A 25,790-nucleotide genomic window follows, 5' to 3' on the forward strand; every position below is an offset into this window, starting at 1 on the left:
CAGGAAATAAACATTTATGCTTTCTGAAATGAAAGTGTATTTTTGAAGACTAGCCGTCAGATATTTTTTGCCCTTCACACTTTCAAATGCTTAGCCTTTTTTGTAAGTTGACTGCAAAGTGCATCAGCTTGCTAAGCAAAAAAGAAAAAAAAAAATCTTGACAAGTGCCCATGGCATCATTGTCAAGCACACGAGCGTCTAGTGGAAGATGGCAGGAGGGTTGGCACAAAACATGCTTCCTTCAAGCTTCTTACCTCAGGGGTACCTGACTCTTGAGAAGCCTTTCAGTCCTTCCAAATGACGTTGTTGCAGGCTGTCATCTGGTTTATTTGGAGTGTGCTGTATCGCAGATAAACACGCTGTTTAACTGCAGGTCAAGGTACGGAGTCATCCTGCCAGCAAACGCCTCAGATACATCAGATGGCTCTGACTTGGGCAGGGAGATGGAGAGAGATCAAAGTTGTCACCAGTTTGGTGCATGATAAAGGGGGAGAGAGGGGCTCGGCATTGTGTTTTAAAATGTCATTACACAGTTCTGCATTGAAAGCAGTGACCTGCAAGGCTATGAAGGATTGAGGACCCACACAATGCATGACAAAGTTCCAGCCCACACCATCATGCAGCATCTGAGGGTGGTTTGGACACAGCTTGGAGATGGGACTGGAGAGGTTAAGACTGGTCAGAAGGCTCAAAGGGTCCAAGTTGGAGACTTCTTAAAAAATAGTTACGATTTAATATTGAAAATATCCCCTTGACAGAGAACATGGTTGATCTGGGGGATTCACATAACAAAAGCTCACAGACTCAGAGTTTGGCATGAAATAAGTATAACCTTCTCCAAACAATTAAAAATAAATCTCTGTATATAAATATATAAGCTTGTGTTATCTATTGTTTTAACTGTGACTTGTTGAACACATATTAAAGGGTGTTGCTGTGATACAAGAGACATGCTGGATGCTTTCACATTTTATGAAAAAACAAAACAAACCCAGATTAATTACAACTTGATTCAGCTTTGCATTCCCACGAGGGATGCCTTTAAAAGTTAAAACATGCTTTCACTGAACAGGCTTTCAAGGGAAAGTTACTTCGATCAGGAACAAAATAGTCATGTTGATTTATTATTGAAGGGTGGAACAGCATGCTTTATATTTGCCAGTTTTCCTATAATGTAAAAAATTTCTTTTGATTTTTTTATGTGTCATATAAAAACAACTGGTATATTTACTGCTACAGAATGCAGATTTTTCAAGAGTGCAGTACAATAAATTATATCAACATCCCATTTTCCCCCCTCACAGGGCATATGTAATTTTCTTTGACTGTGGCACACAATAAATGTTACTGAAACATACTATTATTTATTTTTTTAAAAATAAAACCAGTGCCAAAGAACCTGTTTGAAAATAGGTAAGTGAATAAAAGAAGGAAGTTGTGAGATTTTCAGGAAAAAAACGAGAGAAATTGCAGATTAAACTTTTTTTAATCAAAACGGATTTTATTGCTTTTTGCTTAATTAAACCTCTCAGAAGTGTGTGAAACATTGTTATACTCCAAAAATTGTTAATTTGTAAATCACAGGGACAAAAGGGCTTCACTGCAACTTTAAAGTTTCTATGCACGTAAATGTCAATAGAGTGCCTTCTCCATCATCAGCACTAAATTCACATTGATGCCTCTTTTCTTCTCTGTATTGATCCTTCCATGAGAACGTAGATTTGTATCTGTTAATTAATGCGTCCTGAAACAGCGTTTGTATTAATCAGGCAGATAAGAAAAATTGGATGCCTGCACCCTCATGACAACCGTAAAAGTGCTGGCCCTGATAAAATCGTGGATGGACCTCAATAAAAAAGTTCCTCCTTCCACTCAATAAACTAATCATCCCGCTTTTAATTATTCGGCAGAAAGATGTGTGGAGATTGGAGAATGTGTAAATCTATTTACTAACAGCAGTGTCTGGGAGGGAGAATGGGGCTGTCACAGGACGGTGCTGCAGGCTACATTCTCTGTCCATCTGCTGCTGCAGAAAAACTGCTTCTTGAAAGCCAGCAAGGAACAGAAATGTTGGAGCTAATTGAAATCCTGAATTCCTCCCTATAACCTTTGAAATGATTATTTCTTCTCCATTTCCCTCTTATTTATTTTAATCGCAGATGTGTTATTTTACACTGTCACATCTTTAAGGCTTTCCTGTTGTCGTTGGATCAGGTTTTGTTGTTTTGTTTCTTGTTTTGTTGGGTTTTTTTTTGTATTTTAAGGCAGAGAGCTACAGTTCTATCACAGGACTCAAAAGACAGTAAGAGAAAATGAAAACAAATAAGGAGGGAGAGAAAAATGAGAGAGAGAGCACATGCAGCCAGATTTATATTTCATTTTTCATAGATGCCTGGTGGTTTGGATGTGGGCTTTTCTTTTTTATTGTATTAGTTTTGCTGCTTAGTGCTTATGGAGAAAATCTTGTTTGGAGTAGATGCCTTGCAGATTTGCTAGTTTATGATATACTCTTGCATGACTGTAACTCTTGACTTTAAAAACAGAAAAATGCATTTAAGTGTAATTGAACGCCAAAAAGAATGTTCTTACAGCAGGAACGCTGTCAAAGGACATGTAAGCAACTCCATAAACAACTAAATGAAAGCCTCAGACATGTTTTAAGACCCTTTAAGAAAAGCTTGACTAATCCCCTTTGATGATTTTATTAAGTACTTGTGGTTGATGGTGCCAACTGGCAAACTCCTGCATTTCACCAACAGGCCAGGAAAATCACTTCCTCTCCCATATTGTTTTCTAGCACCTAATGTGATTGGGATATTAGCAGTTTGATATAATAAATTAACAGGTACTGTAAACAAGAGTCTAAAAGGTAAGGCAGCAAAGATGTTTGCCCTTAGTGATCCTATTAGGAAAGACAGCAGGGAGAGAGGGGAAAAAAAACAAGCAAAATTTTATGTCATTAAGAGGCATTTAATAAATGTTTGGTTGCCCTCAAAAAAAGGATGGTGTGATTGCTATTCAGTTGGCACTTCAGTGTGCCACCCTGTTATTTCAACAAGTGTAGCAGTGCCAGGAGCCAGAAGAGAAGTGATTAGGGTCTTTTCTTAGAAGGATGGGTGTTCTCTTTTCCCTGAAGTTAAAGTTCAAAAATAAATTTTTTCTTTTTCATCCCTACATTAATTCTATTAAAATAAAAAATGTTCCCTTTTAATAAAGTTTTCTATTTTTTCTCATAAATTATCCTTCTTGGATTATGGTAGTGATGGATAGAGTAGGGAGATCCCTGTGTCACAGCATTAGGTTTTTACAACTAAGCACAAGTGTTTTGCAACAAAGAAGATATCATACAAATCACAGATTGCCAGTGCAGTACCCCACAAATTAATATGATTTTTATAAGAAGAGCCTGCAAATTCTTGCTTATTTAAAACTTTTCTTTTGATTAGAAAATGTTTGATTTTATATTGATTTTCTTTCTGTAGTAGGATGGGGAAGAGAACAAAAAAGCAGAAGGGAGAATAATAGAATGTATGCGTGCTTTGTCACAATGTATATAAAAATAAATCAAAAAGAGGATCAGATTTCCAAATGTGCTTAATATTTTTCCTGTATTTTTATTTTTTCATATTCAGGATTCTCCACTTTGTCTCTAGCTGACCAGATGAGCCTTCTGCAGAGTGCTTGGATGGAGATCTTGATTCTCGGTGTTGTATACCGGTCACTTTCTTTTGAGGATGAGCTCGTATATGCTGAAGATTATATTATGGATGAAGACCAGTCCAAACTGGCAGGCCTTCTTGACCTTAACAATGCCATACTGCAGCTGGTAAAGAAATACAAGAGCATGAAGCTGGAGAAAGAAGAATTTGTCACCCTCAAAGCTATAGCACTTGCTAATTCAGGTTGGCAGAGTGGCATGACAATTGCTACATTTTTAATATTTATTTCTTTCTCTCTCTTTCTTTCTTTCTTTCTTTCTTTCTTTCTTTCTTTCTTTCTTTCTTTCTTTCTTTCTTTCTTTTCTGTGGGCTGGTTTCAAACAGGATTTTAGAATAAGAAATTGCTAATCAGACTTTCAATGGCAACAAATAAAGCAGTTCAAACTAAGAACAACTTTCTGGTTCAAAGTAGTTGTGGAATATGTTCCTAAGGGAGTGGAGAATATTCCACTGTATTATTTGGAGAGTGTTTTACAGGCAGAGATCTCTTCAAATGAAAATAGGTGTTGTTCTCCTAAATCCATTTCATAATGCAGACAAGTCTAATCATTGCAATTAAACCAAAATAAAGGATGCTGGAGAATATGCTATATATTTTCTCTTTAAAGGGAGCTACTGATTAATTTGATGAACTAAATTCAGGATATGGGAGGAGGGGGGAAATCCATATTGAATCTCACAAGGACCATGCCTTATATTGCGGATTCTTTTCATTTACAAGAGCGCTTCTGCAAAAAATTATTACCTATGCAGCAAGAGTTAAAAAATTTTAGAAAGAATTTTTTTTTCCTGCATTTGAATTTAAAAGTGCTGAACCAGTGAATACTGTCAGATAAGTAAAAATCGTTTGTGCTTTGTTGTTTTTCTTTTTGTGTCTCCTTAATGCTTTATTGTGGTCTTAAGTCCCTTTTAGCATTTGCATAAAGTTCACGATAGATCCCTCTTTAATGACGTGCCGATCATTAGATACCTGTGTGTCAATAACATGCTCTGATGCTATGTTCCATTGACAGTCACACCGTGCCCCTCCATCTGCTTTTGTTTTGACCCTATCTTTGAACTTTATCTTGGTTGCTGGCCAGTAGTTTTCCCTTTAATTACAAGAAGGAAACTGTCAATAAAATCTGTTAAATGGGATGCAATGAGTGGCTTGAATGGGCGGACGGCTATTTGTTCAAATTCTGCAGCATTCAAGGTATTGACAGTTTGTTTTCTGGGGCCATATGTGACGATCAATCTCAGGCTGGGCTCAGCCGCGCTGAAAAATGAAAAACCAGATTGCTTTTGCTTACTTGTGGATGACGACTTGTGATTTGGCGCGGTCCTAGTGAGATGAGACCTTCTGCCCAAATTGCCCCCCTGAGAGCCGGGACGCGTGACTGTTTTTAGAAATAATTTTTTAATTGATTTTGTAATTAACAGTTCATCTACAATATTGATGCATGAATCCTCAGATTGATAGGAGGGAAATTGTTTTCAACAATGAAGTTGTACTTTCCTATTTATCTTTGTAATGTGATTTAGCACTCTGCATTTTTAATTGGAAATATAATTCAAAAACATGCAAAGCCAAAATGCTTATTAGTTTCTTTGTAAAATATTCTCCACCCCACTAACTCTGTCCTTAATTTTAGAATATTATCTTATTCCAGATTTAACAAAATACTGAAATGCCTCTCAAAGATCAAAATTATTCCTAATTGAAGATCTGTTTATAATTTTTGACCATTGTAAATAGACACTTGAGGATGCTTTGCAGCTCCAGGAAGGTTATTTCTCAAAATTGGTCATGCTTAATGATCAGAGCAAGAAAGTTATCTGCAATTAGGAGTCTAAATGGAGAAGGGATTTTGTATTTATTTAAATTCTGTAATTCAAATACTGAATTAGAAATACTTTGCAGTTTATTTGATGAAAAGGATGAGGACTAGCATAAACAGATATGATGTTAAATACCACTCCCACTTTCCCTCCCACCCAAAAAAAAGGAAATATATGCAGTGTTTAAGTAATAATAAAAAATAACTGCTGCCAAAAAAAAGTTTAGTCATACACTGTGCATAGAGTGTATCAAAATCATCTGTAGCTTCATTAACTTCGCTGGAAATTACAACCAGGATAATGTCAGAGATAAATACAGTTCAGCATACTAAAATTCAGGGCACATTGAAGTGAAAAATCTTTCCTTCCCTCATCTTCAAAGAAATAAAATTGCTGTTTTAAAATAAAACTGTTGCAAGGAGGAGTTAAAAAGTAGCCCAGACATTCTACTTCCCCTTCAACAGTGTTTCAGATGCTGACATTCAGCATTTCAGCTTCAGGTTGTGCATGCAGCAGATACCAAACTTCTACCAGCTGCAGCTACAGTAATTTGTAGGTGTAAAATAGCACCTGCAGAATTACAGCCCATCAGTGGATATCAGGCCCTTAGTGTTTCAGTTTACAAATGCTGTTAAAATTTAAATAGAAGTTAAGTTGAATTAAATAATTTTGGTTTTTTTTTAAATAGACAAAAGCAGAATAGATTATTTTCATGTAATAGGAACTTGGTTAATGAAAATAAAGCTCTATAAAAAAGCCAAAATGCCATTAGAAAATCAGCCAGTAGCAATTCACATTTTAATATATTTTTATTGCTACTTCTGCTTACTTCCACTGTTTATTTTTTCAGTTTAAAATATATTAGCCTTTTTATAGCTGTGGAGAGTACAATAAGAAATCTTGGGTGTTTCAGACATTTTTGCCATATCCACGCTGTCTAGAAAGATGCCCAGGTTGGCTCTACTGTAAACAGTTGACAAAGATGGTTTTATAGCTCCGTATCTGTGTTAGTGATTTATGATACAGTGTCATAGTACTTTCCCTGCTGGTGTTTGGAGGCAGGAAAAAGAAATTGTAGATTGTCTTCATATCGATTGTATTTTGTTTGAATAAATACCACAAGCTTGGTTTTGGCCAAAAAATCTCAGTAGTGTGAGCACTGAAACACACACTTTTCTTTAGGTCTACAGAGCCCATTTGTGCAGTGCTGGATGTGAGATAATCCTGCCATTTGGTCCCTAAAAGGTGGGGAGGAGTAGCAGTTTTTCAGGGAGATTCTCTGACAGCCACTATCAAATATTCCCCATGCAGGGCTGGCAATGCCACACCAACTTCCATAAATTTCCAGAAATGCAAGATGTGGCTACGTTGTAGATTGTCACTCATTCCAAACTGAGTGCATATAGACTCTGAGAAGTTTAAGTACACACATAGGAGCACAGCACTGAAGTGTATAGACATTTCAGTCGTGCATACGTTAAGTCTGTACAGGCCTGGCTTCAACAGTTACATTTAATATGTAAATATGGAATTTATCAGGTTAGATTTAAGCATCTGCATTGATTTGATAGTAATTAACACAGCCCTTACACTTCAGAGAAGTCACTCTTTCCTTGGCATTGCCCTTGTCCTGCGGGTGTCACGGGGTGCTCCCTCCTTTCCCTCCCTCTGCACACAGCAGCAGCCGGGAGGAACCGGGGGCCGCGGGACGCGCTGCCCCGGCTCTGCCTCGCACCGCCCAAACAGCGAGCTGGCACCAATGAGCACTTTGTTTACCCACGCAGAAAATCAGCTTTGAATGCTTTCCAAAACATGCATGTACCAATTACTTCCTCATGTGTAAGGGAAGGTGAAATATTTACAAAATATGCTCGAAGTGTGCTCAAGTGCAGGCACGCGCACGGGAACGCTCCGGCATGGAAAGGATGGGCTGCTCATCTCTGCTCTGCTAGGACGTGTTCCCGTGTATTGATTGGGGTAATACTGTGCAGGGAGTCGCAGGTGAGCAGCTTTTTGAAATTGCCTAATCAGTAAGGACCAAATTGGGCCTCCAGGCCTAATGTTGCAGATGAGTTTAGGAGTCACAACTGAGACCAGAGTTATAAGAGAAGCTCAGTTCCCATCTAAGACCTAACGTAAGGAACTGGAGTGTCAGAATATGTCAGCACATTTGAAAATCTGATCCCTGTGCTCCTGCTTAATAGGCTGCTGGCATCTTGAAAAACCTGACCCAAATGTGGATGCTAGGCACTTAAAGGTACAGCCTTATGCACTGTTGAAATTTTAATCTTAAATGCTAATACTGGCTGTGTCACATGTATCACAAGAAGGAGAAGAGGACTTCTGCTCACCTTTACATTTCTGGTCTTTGATATTAACTCTCATGAAAAAAAAAAAATTAAGAAAAAATCACCCATTCAATACAGAAGGCGTCTGAACCAAAAAGTAGCTTGTGCATTTTAGCATAATAAAGTGCAGATCAATACTGGTGCCGGTAAAGTTACATTATCATCTCATCCTGTTAAAAAATTAGTAAGTTCTTATAAGTTTTTTGGCTCTCCAGACGCAGTATACTCAGAGTACTAGGGCATCGCCATTATATGATATTATCATAATAGAAATTAATTGGTAGAGCCCAGTAAATCACTTACTCCACAGGACATCATCTTTATTCCCAGTGCATGTCATAATGTGTGCATGCTGTATTTCATTTCTAATAACGTTTTTCATGTTGTTTTACATAGTCATCTTGTTAGTGTTTGAATTCATGATTAAGACATATCTACTTTGACTGGCCATAGATATAGATGTATATATACACAGACACACATAGTGGTGTGTTAAGGGTTTGTTACCAGTCTTTATTTTGACAAATATAAATAGCAAGGTCTTAACTCTTTTATGTCATTTTGTATAGAGAATAGTACACCATAGAAACAAATTTTTAGAAAAGGAAGTCACCCCCATAGTCAAAGTTTTCATGTTCCTTGCAAGCAGTTTATTCGTCATATTCCATTTTCTTGTAATCAAATAGATGATACCCACAATTCTTAGGGAAGTAAATAACTGTTGCCAGTTGCTTAATGCTGGCATTAGGAAATGGCAGCCTAGTTGATCAGTGGTTAATTAATGTTTCATCAGTGGTTAATTGTATTTTTTTTCTTTTTTTCTGGAAGCTACTCATAGTAACTGAGTAACTTGAACCTATTCCTCACTTAGTTAGGGAATAAGCAGATTGTATTTACATGTTAGTAGCCTGAGAGTCACAAAGGGCAAGAAACAAGGCCAAACTTAGTTGCCCTCAATGGGAATTGTGGTAATTTCTTATAGTGAATAAAAAGTACTTGGAAGTCTTCATTCAACATTTTCTTTTAGTTGGTGTCTCACCCCCAGCTCTATCATTTGAGTTTCCTTTTTTCCAGGCTTTTATTAGCCTTATAGTGTAGGGTCTTGAGCCAGTTCATGGTGTGCTGTTTGTTCTGCTTTGCAGCAAATATTCCTCTATTTATTGTCCTCACTACCTCTCCTAGTGGAAAGTAAGCCATTTCAGGAATAAAAGAGAAAATGTTGGTTTACTATGTATTAACTTCCTTGTGCCAGTGGTTTTAGTTCACTGCTAATCCAGTTAGCCCCTGAAATAAAGTCCCAATTCTATGAAGTAATTCCTTTTCTTACTATGCCTTCATTTTCTACTGTGTTTTAAAAACTGTTTTGAGGCTTCAGTTTTTATCTCTTCTGAAAAGTAGGCCAAACCAGGGCAATCCAGACTAAGGCCTCAGTCACTAAGATCAATCACACAAGCCTTTGTTTTCAGTTTTCCCTGCCTGTAATTCCTATGGACAAGGAATTCTTAATTTATTCCTCTTTCGTTTTCAGCATCTATTCCAAATGAAGTGTCCATTTCCAATAGAACATTCCAGATGTCAGACCATTTTTCCCATATTCTTTTGTCAGGGAAAATACTCTGTTTGCCTCTGTGCTTGTCTCTTAGCCTAACCATGCAGATCCCAGCAAACAGCTCTGCTCAGGATAAACAGGCAGGTCAAAATGAAGTATACTTGTTTATCCAACACACAGGGAAGACCAAAGTAAGTGTCTGGGCTAATTTCAGCTCTGGATGGAAAAAGGACAGGAATTCTTGCTGGATGAAGGAACCAAGAACCTGGTTTGATTTGCAATTGGCCATTTCCATGGGTTTCTTCCATCTTAAGCAGTATGCTTTTCAAAATGTCACTGTGTTGTGCTTCTCATAAAAATACACAGAAACACAATGTGGGCAAGCCCTTAGTATTCTTGTGCAAATCTGGCACATGTTTCAGGGGGAGAGGGAGGGATTCTGTAGTTCTGACAACAATTCACCCATTAATAAACACTGCAGTGGGTTTTTTGGGGTTTTTGGATTAGCAGTACAATCTAGATAAAAAAATCTATTTTATTTGAGAAATAACACAGATTAGGATTTTTTTCATCCTTACAGAAAGCAAAACCATTTTGCTTTTTGTTCTTAATCTTGATCCCATCCAGTTCTTCCAGGATCCTACAGCTTTCTGAAGGGATTTCTCCAGAGTGAGTTTGTGAACTGCTCAGCTGTATGGAATCAGAAACATCACAGCAGTTGCTGTATTTCAAGTACTTACTGGTACCTACCTCTCCAATGGGGTTTACCAGCATCTTAATGTGTGTATTCAGTGCTGCATGCTCCCTGCTGCTTGATTCACTGTCCTGTTTTCTTTTTGCTGTCTGAATTTTCTGACATGAAGAAACACTTCACATAAGACCACTGATTTTCTTCCACTTCTGAGTGATGTTATATACAAAATATATGGATACCAGCCTTTAACTTTCCTCAGAGTGGGGTTTTGAGAGGTTTCCTTGCCCTTAGGTCAGGTGCTTTCCAATTTTTAGCGAGTTGTCACCCTCTGTGATGTGTTCTAATTGATTCCTGGGTGGCTGGATGTTTGTTTGCTGCATTTGAGATGAAGCTTGAATTTTAAATGAGGTAGATTGTAATCTGAGTTTCTGTCTGGACCTTAAGGTGTTTTTCTTGAATGAGATCTCCAGTTTTCTCCTATTTCTGTGCAATGATCTGATCAGTCAACTGCACAGAAGAGGTACAATTCTATTTTCCCCAATTGTAATGGTGAAAGAAGGCATTTGCAAGAATAGAGTGAGATCCTCCAAGCAGAGCTCAATGAGTCCATGTCCTCATTTGTTGATCTCACTCTCTCCCATGGCAGCTTTGATGAGGAACAACTTCTTCCTGCCAGGGAAATCCCATGTACTCAGCACTTGTATCAACAAGTGTTCTGTTTGTCTGTCTTCAGTTTCACCAGCCTGGGATCATGTTTTTTGCAGGGCATTTACCATCAAATTCTGCTGTCTTTCAAATGACACTTTGAAATTACCCTGTTTAATTTCATTATTTATACAGGCACTGGTTTTTAAGTGTGTTGCATCTGGCTATAGGTTTCCTCTGGATATTACCTGGGTGGTATGTAACTATGAATTATTCAGACTGACTGCAAACCCACTTAAAAAAAAACCCAAACCAACCCATAAACAAAAAGGTTTTTCATGGTATAGGAAGAACATTCAAATTCACTTATAGTCCAATTTCATATTTTCTTTGGAATTCTTTCTTTGTTTCTAGACTGTCACACAAATTGTGTTTCCTTAAATTATAGTGGTTCTTGATGACATCGCTGAGGATTTGGTTTATCCCAATACTTGAGCAGTATTTAGCAATGAGTTAGCCTGCTCTGAATTCACTTCTACATCTGCCAGTCTGTAGTTACTGAAGAGATTTCTCTCTTTTATTTTTCCTCCTCTTTTCCCCTTGGCTAGTTCAGCATTTTCAACCATTTTCCTTATTTTCAAAGGCTTACACCTGAGGGATTAAGATCTACATTCGTTTAATATCAGGAATAAAGTGGAAGTTCCAGACTGCAAGGCTGAAACTTGAAGAAGGATTTTTGTAGAGATTAATATTTTCCTGAGCAATCTGCAAGCTGAATCATGGTCTAATTAAATAGCACAGATTTATTGAGTTTGCATTTAAACATTGGCAGACCCTAGAATGAGTACAGCTGAAATGAGTTTGAATCTTTTCTGTAAATGGGGAGTTAAATTATCATAATAATTTGATTACATAATTTTTAAATCTTTCAAGCTAAATCTCAATTTTAAAAGCACAGTTTGAAGTCTTAATCACCACTGGAAGTGCCCCTCTCTGCTGTTTTTTCTTACCCCATTCCTTGTGACCAAATCTGTTCCCCAGGGCACAGCTTCCTGAACTGCTCCATGAACCACCATTTATCTGGGGGAGGCAAGCTGGCTGAGCACGTTCTTTCCAGCTATTAAATTGATTTCAAAGACAGCAACAAATACATTACATGCTTTATTACTATTTCTTCTCCATGTAAATAATTGCCCTGTTTACCAGAGGGATGGTACACAATCACCCCTGCGAGGATGAGGTAAGAGCCCTTGTGTTTGCATGTTTTCCACACAGTGGAGGAGTTTTAAAGCATCAAATGTAGTAGCTGTGTCAGAGGGCAGGTTTTGATTCCTTTCTGGGGGGTGTTCTGTTCCCTCCTCACTGACTTTCATTATAAGGAATAGATATTCCTAATGCTGCAGGCCAAATTGCTCTCCAAACTGCAGAGTTAAACATCTTAGGCAAATTTCACCTCTGTGTGAAAAATACATTTAGTCTGGACTCCATCCATCTATTTACAAACTTACAGTCACTACTACTGATTCTTGGCAAAACCAGACCAGTTTTGTAAAGGGTTAAAAACTAAACCTTTGTAGTCACATTCTCAATAAAGACCTGTCCCTTTATGCAACATGGTGCAAAAAAACCCTAAAATGTAATGAGAACAGTCAGTCTTTGACTCATCAAGGATTTGTTGCAGATAAAATGCTCCTATTTGGTTCCCCAGCAAATTGGCCTTGGCACTGTGGATCTGGGGAGAGGAGGAGAAGGTGTGTATTTTGTGCACAAACACCACCTGGTTTATGGAAACATTACTTGGAGCAGCAGATTGTGTGGTCTGTAGCACAGCAATGAATATCCAAGGACTTGGTAAAGAGTTAGGGAGTAAAGACAACAGTGTTTTTGGAGATTGCATTCCAAATTAGGCCTGGTGGCTGGACCCTGTGCTTAAGACATCAGTCACGTCTGTATGTGTGTGTTAGCATGTCTGTATCGATTACATCTGTTTGTAGGACACAGAATTCAGGGCTTTTCTCTTATTGACACAGAATTACTGAATAGAATTACCATATTAGAAAACTATCAAAAATGTATGGATTCAGGGAATGGTCTCACATTAATTAGAACTAAATTTTGCTAGAAGTAATATCTGCCTTTCATCCTTTTCAAAATGTTGCAGCCTTTTTTGTCCCTAAGAGAGAAATTTCTGTGTCTGTGCTTTCAGCACAGTGCACCTTGATGTGCAGCATCACATCCCAGCAGTGTATGTGTTTTAGCTGCATGCTTCTTAGAGCATGTATTCACTAAGACTCAGAATTATTAAACATGTAAAACTCCCATAGGACTCCATTATGTGTAATTAACAGATAAACTGTCATCAGAATCAATAAAACGTGCTAAATGATCCAAACTTGTATATAATTAAGTGTCTGTTTTAGAGCAGGAGCTGTAACTTTTTTTTTTTTTTTTTTTTTTTTTTTTCCTTTTCAATTTGCACATTTGTTGTGACAATAAGAGCTGGAACATTTTTGTTAACCTGTTACTTACTGGTTTGTTTTTCAGTTTACATGTTTGTATTTGAAAGGAGACAGGTATTTACTATCTGGCCTAATTATCTGATGAAACAGTTGCATGTCAGCTTTTAGGAAATTAATCTTAGATGCATCTTAATTTTCTGAATGTAATTCAGATATTTGAAGCACGTGCAAAAGTTGATGTTTAATCATCAACAGGGTAAAACATCAGCTCTGTCAAATACTGATCCAGAGCATCAGACTGCTGGTTACAGGTCCTGGAAACAGTAATGGAAGTGGGTTCCTTACCATCCAGCTCCCCAGTTGTTATTCTGTCTGTGAACAAGGGGTTCATTCAAGCCTGTCCCTGGGGCTTGTACCCCTTTGCAGCACTGGTATTTTCATGTGGTGCTTTATTGGCTCTGTAAGTCTGTTGACTATACCAATTTTGGTGGCTGATAGGGGCTGTTTGGTGGCCTCTTTCACCTACAGCTGTTTTTCCTTACTTGCATTCACCTCACTTTGGACCACATCAGGGTTTCTTTGGCATTTATGAGTACATAAAAGTCAGAGAATTAGGGCTGCTCATCCAAAGTAATCTCAGCATGGTCCAGTAACTGCGTGTTCTCAGGGACATCTTCACTTTCTGTATCTATCCAGTTGAGGGGTTTACAGTTATTTCAGTTAGATATTTTCTCTTTATTTCACACTTCCATTGCTTTAATCTTTTCAGGTCATGTAGCAGTTTAGTTTAGTTCCTGGTGTGTCTTGCGTCTGGGCTGTCACTCAACACTTACACCACCAAGGCACCTCACCTGCAAAGGTGCAGGGCAAGGTGTTTGCTTTGAGTCTTTTATAAAAAATGCAAAACCCCAACACTAACAAGATAAACCTCTGTCTGTGGGGGTGGGAGGGAAGGATTACACCTTGTAGGAGATGTTAGCTTCACCGAACAAAAGCTGTTCAGGAACATGCTAAGTGTTGTCTGTGTGTCTGAGTATGCCTGAGGGAGAAAAAATTTGCTAAACCTATCAGGAAATCCCTTCAGACCAGCATTTCCCTTGTTTTGGTGCCGTGGTCCTAATCCCACAGTCAGGATTTCTGAGTACCGGTGATGTCCATGGCTTCCAAGTGGGCAGCCTGACAGAATTTTGCTGAGCTTTTCCACAGTAGGGCATCCTTGCTTTATCCTTGCTTCCACTCCTTCAGCCCCTTGGCCCTGTCATTCCTTCAAAGCAGTGACCCTGCAGATGGTTTGGGGAGCACTGAGGGTGACTGTTTCACTTGTTTGAGGAGGATGAGGAGAAGAATTACGTACCCAAGACTTAATTGTACGTTTGTAGTTCCTCAGCATTTCAGTACACTTGCCTAGAGGTCAATACAGAAATTAATGGGTAATTATCTTCCCTCTTTGTGAAAGAGGATGGGCAGAGCCAGTGAAAGTGTCGTTATCAAACTCTGGCGCACCAGACTGAAACCTCCTGTTGCTGCTTTGTTTTGCAGACTCAATGCACATAGAGGATGTTGAGGCAGTGCAGAAACTTCAGGACGTCTTACACGAGGCTCTGCAGGATTACGAGGCCGGGCAGCACATGGAGGATCCTCGGCGTGCAGGCAAGATGTTGATGACTCTCCCGCTCCTGAGGCAAACCTCCACCAAGGCCGTGCAGCATTTCTACAACATCAAACTGGAAGGCAAAGTCCCCATGCACAAACTTTTTTTGGAAATGCTGGAGGCCAAGGTCTGACTAAAGCATCATGGGCTTCCCCATCATGCACGTTTTAAAAAAAAAAAAAAAAAAGAAAAAAAAGGGAAAATAAACAGGATAATAATGGCAAAGAAACTTAGTGTTTAATTAAGGAAAAAATGACTAAATGACTGCACTGATATTTAGCAGCAAGACTGTGAAGCAGCTTTCAACTTTTTCTTCTGTGTCTTTCTGATGCAGTTTTTTCTTTTCCTTTTCCTTTTCTCCCTTTTCCTTTCTGTTCTTTCCTTTCCTTTTTTCCTTTTCCTCTTTTTTTTTTCCTTTGCTGCTGAACTTTTTAAAAGAGGTCTCTAATTGAAGAGAGATGGAAGCCAGGCCTGCCAAAGGATGGAAATCCATAATATGGATGCCAGTGAACTTATTCTGAACCATAATGTTCCCAATGACAAAGGAATCAAAGAGAGAAGCACCGTACCTAGCAGTACAGTACAACACGATGAACTGACTGAATGCAGTATTAGATTTCATAGGAGCAGTCTCTAATTAGACGACTAAAGCGACGATGCATCGGCTGCTTCTTATCATTGCATTTTCCATCTAGATCAGTTACAGCCATTTGATTCCTTAATTGTTTTTTCAAGTCTTCCAGATATTTCTTAGGTTAGCTACGATGTAACTTTTTCAGGGAATAGTTTAAGCTTTATTCATTCATGCAATACTAAAGAGAAAGAAATACTGCATTTTTGTGCTGGCTTGAACAATGATGAACAATAATGAAGGACAAATGAATCCTGAAGGAAGATTTTTTTAAATGTTTTGTTTCTTCTTACTAATGGAGATTTTTTTGTACCAGCTTTACCAGTTTTCAGCCATTTATTAATGTGGGAATTTATCTTACTAAAGCAATAGTCGAAGGGAAGGTGCATATTATCACGGATGCAATTTATGTTGTGTGCCAGTCTGGTCCAAAACATCCAGTTTCTTAACATGAGCTCCAGTTTATAACTAAATGTTCACTGACTCAAAGGATTAGATTACACCTGCAGTATATCCGAGTAGTCTGCCATGCGAGTACTCCATGTGGAATACCAACCCGTAACGGTGTTAGGAGACGGCGGCCACGCCGGTCCCGCGTGATTCCTAACTGCTTCACTTGCAAATGAACAAGACATTACTGCCTGTTTGCAAAATTGTAACCTCACACGCAGGAAAACCCTACCAACCAATAGTAGCTTAGAGGCGATGAGGCGAACGCCACCGTTTGCAAAATTAAGAAATCAGAGTAGTAGACTTCTGACCAAATTGAAGAATTTAACACTTCTATACCTTATTTATTGATTTAGATTTTCGTTTGTAAATGGCGATCCTTAACAAGTAGCTAAACCAGTATATGTGCTTTTCAACCAGTATTGCCACAGCATGAAAGTCAGTCAGTTTCAAGACTGTTACGAGGTGTAATCTAATGTATAAACCAATTAGATGCCCCCAGAAAACTACAGTCGCTAAATAACCAATAAACAATAACCTCCATCAAACGCTATACCAATGTACCAGTGTTAGTAGCTGCTCCCTGTACTATGTGAACATCCTTATTCTATGTACACAGATGTAATTAAAATTGTAATCCTAACAAACAAAAGAAATGTAGTTCAGCTTTTCAATGTTTCATGTTTGCTGTGCTTTTCTGAATTTTTATGTTGCATTCAAAGACTGTTGTCTTGTTCTTCTTGTGGTGTTTGGATTCTTGTGGTGTGTGCTTATAGACACAGGGTAGAATTAGAGACAATATTGGATGTACAATTCCTCAGGAGATTACAGTAGTATATTCTATTCCTTACCGGTAATAAAGTTCTTCCTAGTAATAATTAAGAGATCGAAACTCCAAACAAATACTCGTTATGAACAGATACACACTGAAATCATAATATTTTCAAAACAAGGGATAATTTCTGTAACAGTTTATTATAGAATACCAATGTATAGCTTAGAAATAAAACTTTGAATATTTCAAGATTATAGATAAGTCTAATTTTTAAATGCTGTAAATATAGCTTTTATTCAATCATCTCTCAGATGTTGTTGTTAACTCGCTCTGTGTTGTTGCAAAACTTTTTTGGTGCGGACAAGTTTCCAAAACTATTGCTACGTTGTGTGCTTTAAACAAAATAACAATGGGCCGATGCTCTCTCAGCCCTCATGCTAGGAAAAAGAAAAAAAAACTGTGTATCTATCATTAGCTATATGGGACTATATTGTAGATTGTGTTTTCTCAGTAGAGAAGTGACTGTAGTGTGATTCTAGGTAAATCATCATTAGCAATTCATTCAGATGGTCAATAACTTGAAATTTATAGCTGTGATAGGAGTTCAGAAATTGGCACATCCCTTTTGAAAAAAATGTCAAAAAAAAAAATACAACTCCTGGGAAAAAGGTGCTGATTCTATAAGATTATTTATATATGTAAGAGTGCAAAAAAAAAGTTTATTTTCCAGAAAGTTTGTGCAGGGTTTAAGTTGCTACTGTTCAAGTACACTATATATATATAAATATATAATATAAATATTGTTTTTGCTGTATCACATTAAAGAACTTGGGCTTCAGGGTCAAAAGCCAATCAACTAGAAGTATACAAAAAAACACACAAAAAATGGAGATGTGTTAAAGGCACACGGTGCAAACTTTAGTTTTCATTTTCCGTAATTTTTTGGAGCTACAAAAGAGCAAGTATCTCAAGACTGTAAAACCATTACCTGAAACTTAGCTAAAAAAACTGCACGGGCTTTATAATATTGTTCATCTTAAACCTTGCTGGAGGAGAGTTCTTTCAAGACCACTTACTTAATGTGAAGTGTTGGGAAAATTTCAAAGGGTGTATGTTTTAGCCATAACAATTTAATTTCTATTTTTGCTTCATTTTTTAATTTTTTCTTATTTAAAGCAATATGATTGTGTAACTCCCAGAAGTTACACATTTGTTTCAATCAGATCAGATTGTTGTATTTATTCCACTATTTTGCATTTAAATGATAACATAAAAAGATATAAAAAATTAAAACTGCTATTTTTCTTATAGAAGAGAAAATGGGTGTTGGTGATTGTATTTTAATTATTTAAGCGTCTCTGTTTACCTGCCTAGGAAAACATTTTACGGCAGTCTTATCGTGCAAAGATCGCAAAAGGACAAAAAAAATTAAACTGCTTATAATAATCCAGGAGTTGCATAATAGCCAGTAGTTAAAACTGAAAGAAAACAACAAATGAAAACAAACATGTCTATAGCTGTAGATGGGCTTCACATCTGTATAGCAATCAACTGTATATTTTTGTGATGTGTATCATACCGTGTGCTCCAACCAATGTCCATTTGTGTAAATGTATTTATTTTATATTGTATATATTGTTAAATGCAAAAAGGAGATATGATTCTGTAACTCCAATCAGTTCAGATGTGTAACTCAAATTATTATGCCTTTCAGGATGATGGTAGAGCAATATTAAACAAGCTTCCACTTTTGATTGCTTTTATTTTATTTTTTGTGTTGTGGGGTTTTTTTGGTTTTGTTTTCTTTTTTGGAGGAGGAAAACAGAACAATTAGTGTTGCCTTTTGTTACTTCCGTTCAAAACGGAGCCAGCGTTTGCACTTCTCCCTTAAAGTACGATATGAGTGTAAATAAATGCTATATAAAGCCTTGTCAGAATGAATTCCAGTGTGGTACAAGACATTTTGCATACTCTTAAATATGCAAAATGTCTCATAGCACATTAGAATTCAGGCTGGCAGGCCTTTATATAGCACTTATTTAATCTTAAAGCATCTACACATCAACCTGCATTACTCAAAACCATTGCCTTCTGTCAATGTCTTAAAAGAAAACTTTCTCACTATTTTAAGATCACATTAATATCATATAGAAGTAGGTTTTTGCTTTCTCCATCAAGAACTGAGTCTATCATTCATTCATTTCCACTGCAGGAGACTCCTTTAATGTGTTCTGAGTAAAAATAAAAAATAAATTAAGAAAAAAACACCCCTGTATTATTTGATCCAGTGTCGCTGAATGGAAGTAAAGAGCCCCCAGAGCAGTGATACAGACTGGGGTGGGTGAAGGGGCTGCAGCCCCCTCGCTCAGGCTCAGCCCCTCTGTCCTGTGGACTCTTCTGGAGCCATCAGAGAAGTGCTAATGTGTGCTTTTCTTGCTTTTGAGCCTATCTTGGTAGTGTTTTGTCGTGTTCACCAGCGTGTTTCTCACCTTCGCTCCTGCCGTCCTCGGGAGGCTCCGGTTGATGGCACCGGGGCTGCTCGGGGACAGGAGCTGTGTCACCCACAGGGACAGGAGCTGTGTGAGCCATGGGGACAGGAGCTGTGTCACCCACAGGGACAGGAGCTGTGCCAGCCATGGGACAGGAGCTGTGTCATCCATGGGGACAGGAGCTGTGTCATCCATGGGGACAGGAGCTGTGTCAGCCATGGGGACAGGAGCTGTGTGAGCCATGGGGACAGGAGCTGTGTCAGCCACAGGGACAGGAGCTGTGCCAGCCATGGGACAGGAGCTGTGCCAGCCATGGGGACAGGAGCTGTGTCATCCATGGGACAGGAGCTGTGTCAGCCATGGGGACAGGAGCTGTGTGAGCCATGGGGACAGGAGCTGTGTCACCCACAGGGACAGGAGCTGTGCCATCCATGGGGACAGGAGCTGTGCCAGCCATGGGGACAGGAGCTGTGTCTGCTATGGGGACAGGAGCTGTGTCATCCATGGGGACAGGAGCTGTGCCAGCCATGGGGACAGGAGCTGTGTCATCCATGGGGACAGGGGCTGTGTCAGCCATGGGACAGGAGCTGTGTCAGCCATGGGGACAGGAGCTGTGTCAGCCATGGGACAGGAGCTGTGTCAGCCATGGGGACAGGAGCTGTGTGAGTGATGGGGACAGGAGCTGTGTGAGCCATGGGACAGGAGCTGTGTCAGCCATGGGGACAGGAGCTGTGCCAGCCATGGGGACAGGAGCTGTGCCAGCCATGCGGACAGGAGCTGTGTCAGCCTCGGCACAGGGGCAGCGCCAGGGGCTCTTTGTGCCTCACAGGCTGCTGGTGCCAGCACAGGAGAGGCGCCCCTGCCCTGCTGCCTGTGCTCTCTGTGCCTTGGCTGTCTCGGGAGATAGGGGGACTTTTTGTGAGTGAAAGGAGCAGCAGGGCAATAGGAAGGTGAACTCTGCGTGGACTCTGCAAAGATGATCAGAATGGGGGGGCTTTAGTGTTGACACTGCTGCGTACACAGGCACACATCCATATACGCACACAGCGTGCTTGGGCAGAGCTGGCTTTGCCCATTTTCTAGTGTTTCTCCCCCCTTTTATTAGTTTCCTGGTTTTTAATTATTGCAAAGTTCCTCTTCAAAGGAAAACCTAGTACTGCATTTTAAAAAGTGAAAAAAGCAGTGTTACAAATTTTCACATAGGAGGAAAGGAAGGGATTCAAAGGATTCAAAGGAAAATAATCTGTAAGTGGCACCCCTAGACTTCCTCAACAATGTGTTTGACCCTGATCATTGACTAAAGTTTTCACATGCAGTTAAAAAAATCATGCTTTCTGTACCATTTTTCATGAGAGGATCATGAAGCACCATACAAGAGAAACTGAGCATCACAGAAGGAAAAATGCAACTCTCAGATGAAGCCTCTTCTAGGGCTCTGTCTCTGCCGAGTTTTTCTGGTTTATCTTTTCTTTCTTCTGCCTATGCTGTCTCTGCTGTGAAGCCAGGATGGGCACAGAAATCCATTGGAAGTGTTTCAGTAGGAATCTGTGGGGAATTTGGCTACGAGCACAAACCTTTCTAAACTACGGAAACAGCTACGAAGTCTTTAAAGAAAATAAGAAAAGGGCTTGGGGTACTGGTGTTTCATAGCTCAGACAACACACCCTGCTGTAGCTCCCAACTGCATCAGCCTTAGGTTGTGGCTACCACAACACCACTTGGCTGAAGTAAGATGGCAAATCAAGAGTCTTCCCATTGGGGGTATGGCTCAGTGAAATCAGGTTTTGACTGATGTGATTTAAATCCTCCTTTCCCTCCCCTTCTCCACCTGCTCCCCAGGTAAAAGAAGCCATCCCAGTGCAAGAGTGGGGTTTTGCCTCTGGAGGTGTTTGTTTGACAGCTCCACTGACCCTCACTGCCTCACTGGCACCCCTGCCCTCAGCCAGAGCCATTGGTTTTAATCTGAAAGGAAAACTGCACTCCCTGAGCTGGCCACCTACGTGGCACAGGGTTTGTGAGGGGCTATGAATTTTCTCTGGAGCTGTGCAGTCAAGTAATGGCCTAACTTGATGTCATTTGGGCTCTTTGTTTGGTTGGAGGGGATGTTTTGACCTTGTGAGTTCACAGAGTGAGAAGGTCTGGCAGACACCAACTAAAGTGTCCTTGTGTGGTCCCTGCAGCTGATCCTTTTTCAGAAAATGGCAGGAAAATCCTGTGCCAGTCAGTGCTATTGCACGTGCAGTTATGTGTGTTTCTTAACAATGCCACTGCTGAAAGACTGAATGCGGATAAAAACCCAGACCACTAAAACCAAAAGGAAGATTATGAAGGAGAACAGACATGGGAATACTGTCCTTAGACAAGCCCTCATGCTGTCCATTTTTAAGTGACCTCTTGCAGCATTGCCCAGTCATTCCCTAGTGGGAAAAAAACCCTACCCTAAGCATGAAAACACATTAGATTTTTTTTTCTGTGTGTGTGTATAGGATTCTGCAGGAGAAAATGCCTCTTTTAAAATTTTTAACATTAGCTGTCCTGGATCTTGCACCAAACTCAAGAATGGAGCAGCTTCCATCTGTTTTCTACATTATCTTCTATAGCTTTTGTTAGTTCTCCTTAACAGCTTTCTTCACTCGCACCTTTCCTTCCCTTTGCATTTCATCTCTCCTGTGTAATGTAGGTCTCTGATTTCACATGGCACTTTGCTAATTACTCTATCCCTTGCTATCCAGCCGTGGCTGCCTCACAGGGCAGTGTGTTTTTCCTTGCAATGAAAAGCTGATTCCATGTGTCCATACGTTGCCTTTAACATACAGATCACAAACTTCCTCCTTGTGGTTGCTATTGCACAAGGGGAAAAAAACCCCAAGTAACTGCGGAAAAGAATATGGATGCACTTATTTGCTTTTGCCATTTTTATCCCAAAGTGTTTGTACTGCCACATCCCGGCCATGCTAATCGTTAGTGTTTCGTTAAGATTAAGGGTCCCTGACTCCTGGTGCTCACATTCCCAAGCCGGCTCCTTACAATCTCCGCTAATATAAAGGAGCAAGTGGCGGTAGATTGATTACACCCAGGCTCTTATTATTAAGCAGAACAGAAAAGAAAGGAATTTCAAAATATAATCCTCCGCTCCCAGGAGTATTTGTCTTGTTCTCCATGAAGTTAAAGGTCTGAAATAATGTGCCCATCAGGAGCTCAATGTTGCATGTCCATGCCAGTTGGTCCAAGGGCTTGTTATGATGGTAATGACCTGCTGAAACGTGAGCTTTGATGGCAACAATACAATTGCTACCAGCTCACCCGCTGGGAGAAATATTTTATTATTGTCAAATGCCCTCTGCAGAGATTTGTTTTGCCTGTTCCTGTTTAAATTAAATTCAGAGCAGAACTGCATTATTATTTCTCTAGAGTATATTTGAAATAAACAACTAGTCTCCAAATTTAGGATTCCTGGTTAGTTTAAATTTTCTTATTAGCAGAAAAATTACAATAGGTGACAACATAGCTGCAGGAATATTATTATGGCAGCCATATGAGAGATTTACACACTGAGAGCATGGCCTAAAAGCACAAAAACTCCCTTCTACTTTACAAATTCCAGCCAAATTAATAATTAACTGTGCCATAAATTCTGCAGCCTTTAAGAATGATGTCAGTGCTCTTCTGTGTCACACTAGAGGAATTTTGTCATAAGACTAAGTGGTGTTCTTTATGAAGAGCGTTACTTATATGTAGAAAGTGGCCCAGGAAAACAGCCCTTGCCACTCCATATTACAGCAGCTCGGTGAACAAGTGACAGCAGGACTTCAGAGTCATTTACTGCTGCTTTCTCAAGGCAAAACTATCTCCTTACGCCTGTGTGAAACAGAGCAAATTTTGTTCCACATTAAATGGGCCAGATTATCTCTTCCACAAGCTAAAGAGACAACACTAAATCCCAGCTCATGTAATTTCCTTCAAAATTGTTCTGCTCGGGCTGGGTGTTCCCAGGAGCGCCACCAGCAGAATTATCCAGCAATTCAGCTGCACTTAAATTGGCAGATGTTGGAGATTTAAGACAGTCCTGGAGCCTTAGCACAAATCCTCCACTTCTGTGCTGCCTCGTGGCCTCCCCTCCCTCTCCAGCCCGTGCCACAGTGGTGCCCGCTGCCAGCACTGATCCCATGGACTGCCAGGCTGTGCCATCCCTGCCTGCTCCAATCCAGCACCCAGAGCCAGGAGGGCAGCAGGACATGTGCTGTGGGTTTGCATCTCTGCCTGCTTGCAAACAGGCTCTGCAAACTGCCTGCTTTGCCATTCCAGGGGAGCAGCTGTGCACCTGTTGTTTGCCTTTTCCCTGTCTCCCAAGTGCTTATGCTGGTGAAAAGCTGCTCCATCTAAAGGCTGGGTGATTTTTGTGCCTGCTTTGCTGACAGAAGCATTTCCCAGAGAGGCACTTGAGCAGTGCAGCGCAGACATCTGAGTGAGAGCAGGGTGACAGCAGAGAGACAGGGAATGGTGGGAGGGCAGGTTACCCGCCTCACCTCAGGACATCGATTAGAGGAGCTGGCACACACCTGAGAGGGAGGAACACTGGCAGGGGAGGGGAGGGGAGCTGGGTACACCTCCCCTGCAGCAGTGCCCCCTCACCTGCCCTTCCCAGCCCCCTGACACGCTGCCAGCCACCCACACCAGCCGTGGGCTGACTGGCACAGAGCAGGGGCTGCTGGAGCCAGACCCACGAGCCGGGGTGGCTGAGGATAAATGTCTTCTGCAAATTTTGCCCAGCTGGAAGTGTGGGGAACCTGCTGCAGCAGCCCCTCAAAAGGCTTTTTAGAGAGAGAGTTAGAGGGTAAATGGTAAGTGAAAGGGGTTAAAAGAAAAAATATTTTTAAATCACAAGTGCCTTATGAATCGCACTCCTAACACTCTCCAGTTCAATCTACCATGCTCTATCTAATTTCACAGCTTCATTGGGAATGGCCACAAGGTGAGGGACTGGCAGTAGGAGGAAGTCAATAAGGGCAGAATTCTCATACCGGGCTGTGAAGGAGTCACAGAAGTGCCAGTGTTACTTGCCAGAGGTTAACTTGGGGTCTACAGGGCCCCTGGGTAGTACTGAATGGAAAACCTCCATATCATCCTCAGTAGTTTCCTTCTTCACTGCAACCCTGATTTATATGAAAAAAGAAATACCTGGGTCTGAATCCCAGGGAGCATCTCTATATTCTGACACAGAAGTGTTTCAGACTTCCCTGGGGTCTGCCAGCCCCCACCCCTCACACTCTCCAAGTGCACAGGTCTATCTCCCTAACCACAGCTGACCCTTCCCTGAATGTTCTTTCTGCCCGTTCCTGTGTAACACAAACACCTTAAAGGATGAGGTGTCTATAGCAGATCGAGGCTGAGCTGTACAGATTAGTCAGAGGCATGGAATAACCTCCTCTAGCAGGGGCTGAATCCCAGGTCATGCCTGTGGTTTCCACCTCACTTAACTCCCGCAGGTCGTTCAGCTCTGCTGTGATGAAACCTCAGCATAATCACACAGCCACTTTCTGTCATCACAAAAGTGGTAAGAACACCCTCCCCCAGCCCAGCCTTTTCACTCCTTCTTCCCCTCCAGTCTCCTTGTTCTCCCTCTCTCTGCAGGACCATCTCTGTGTTACCAATGCTGTCCCAAAAGATTTAGTGTGGAGTGGAGGCAGGGAATGATGTTTTCCTTCCAGAAAGGATGCTTCCCCCATCCTGTGGCTCCCAGCCCTGGGCTCAGGGCTGCAGCCCACATTGTTCTTTGCGTCAGGAAGAAGTAGCAACATAAAGTTCATTTGGTGCAGCGTGGTGCCACAGCCAATCAAGTCTCCCTAAGCACAGAAGATTCTGGCAACCTAGGAGGAGTGGGGAGTGATTGACTGGGCCCAGGGAGGAGAACAAATTCACATACAAGGAAACACAGGGGAGGGGGGAAATTATATAACAGAGAGGATTGACATAAAGTGAGGCAGGAGTAACCAAGGTAACCAAATGACAGACAACACCATGGTGGGAAGAACTGGTGAGGGCAGAACCATTACAGAAAATGGGGGAGTGATACATAAAATAGGGGAGTAATTAAATAAACTAACAGACCACACTACAACAATTTGGGCTGGCCCTGGGGATGCCATGGGATAGAAGTTATTCATGTCCCTAAGGTCCATGTGAGTGGTCCTTAGTGGATATTGCAGATGCTCAAGTTCAGGCTTGAGCCCAGGCCTTACAAAGAATATTGTAGCCTAGTCTCAGCAGATAGATGTTTTTAGTTTTTATCCTTTCTGTCTGGTTGTCCATGCAGCCTCCATGAGGCTTCCTTGCAATCAGCTTTCTCTGAAAGGGCTCTTTCCCAAAATGAGTGACACTCTCCCCTCTCCCCACACTGTGCTGTTGTGGTTTAAAGACATTTTTGATTCTCCCCCATTCCCTAGCTGGGTCAGGGTGACTGGCTCAGGGTCAGCCTACCTTAGCAGTCATAGATGAGATTGAGATCAGCCATATTCTAGAACATCTGGGGTTGATTCCTTTTCTCTGCTCAAGGTACCCT

General features: G+C 40.5%; 1 protein-coding gene across 8 annotated transcripts in view; it reads left to right on the forward strand.

Annotated features, from left to right (window-relative positions):
* The window catches only part of ESRRG (estrogen related receptor gamma), a 372,987-nt gene extending 354,491 nt beyond the window's left edge, over nt 1–18,496 (forward strand). For all 8 annotated transcript variants that reach the window (XM_059467354.1, XM_059467358.1, XM_059467357.1 and 5 more), the window contains 2 exons: nt 3,633–3,902; nt 14,775–18,496. In XM_059467354.1, the coding sequence (XP_059323337.1) occupies nt 3,633–3,902; nt 14,775–15,019 (515 nt within the window). In that variant the 3' untranslated portion in view covers nt 15,020–18,496. The remainder of the gene's footprint in view (nt 1–3,632; nt 3,903–14,774) is intronic.
* Nucleotides 18,497–25,790: the final 7,294 nt, after the last annotated feature.

This window comes from Ammospiza nelsoni, chromosome 3 (genome assembly GCF_027579445.1).
Source record: "Ammospiza nelsoni isolate bAmmNel1 chromosome 3, bAmmNel1.pri, whole genome shotgun sequence".
Taxonomy (NCBI): domain Eukaryota; kingdom Metazoa; phylum Chordata; class Aves; order Passeriformes; family Passerellidae; genus Ammospiza; species Ammospiza nelsoni.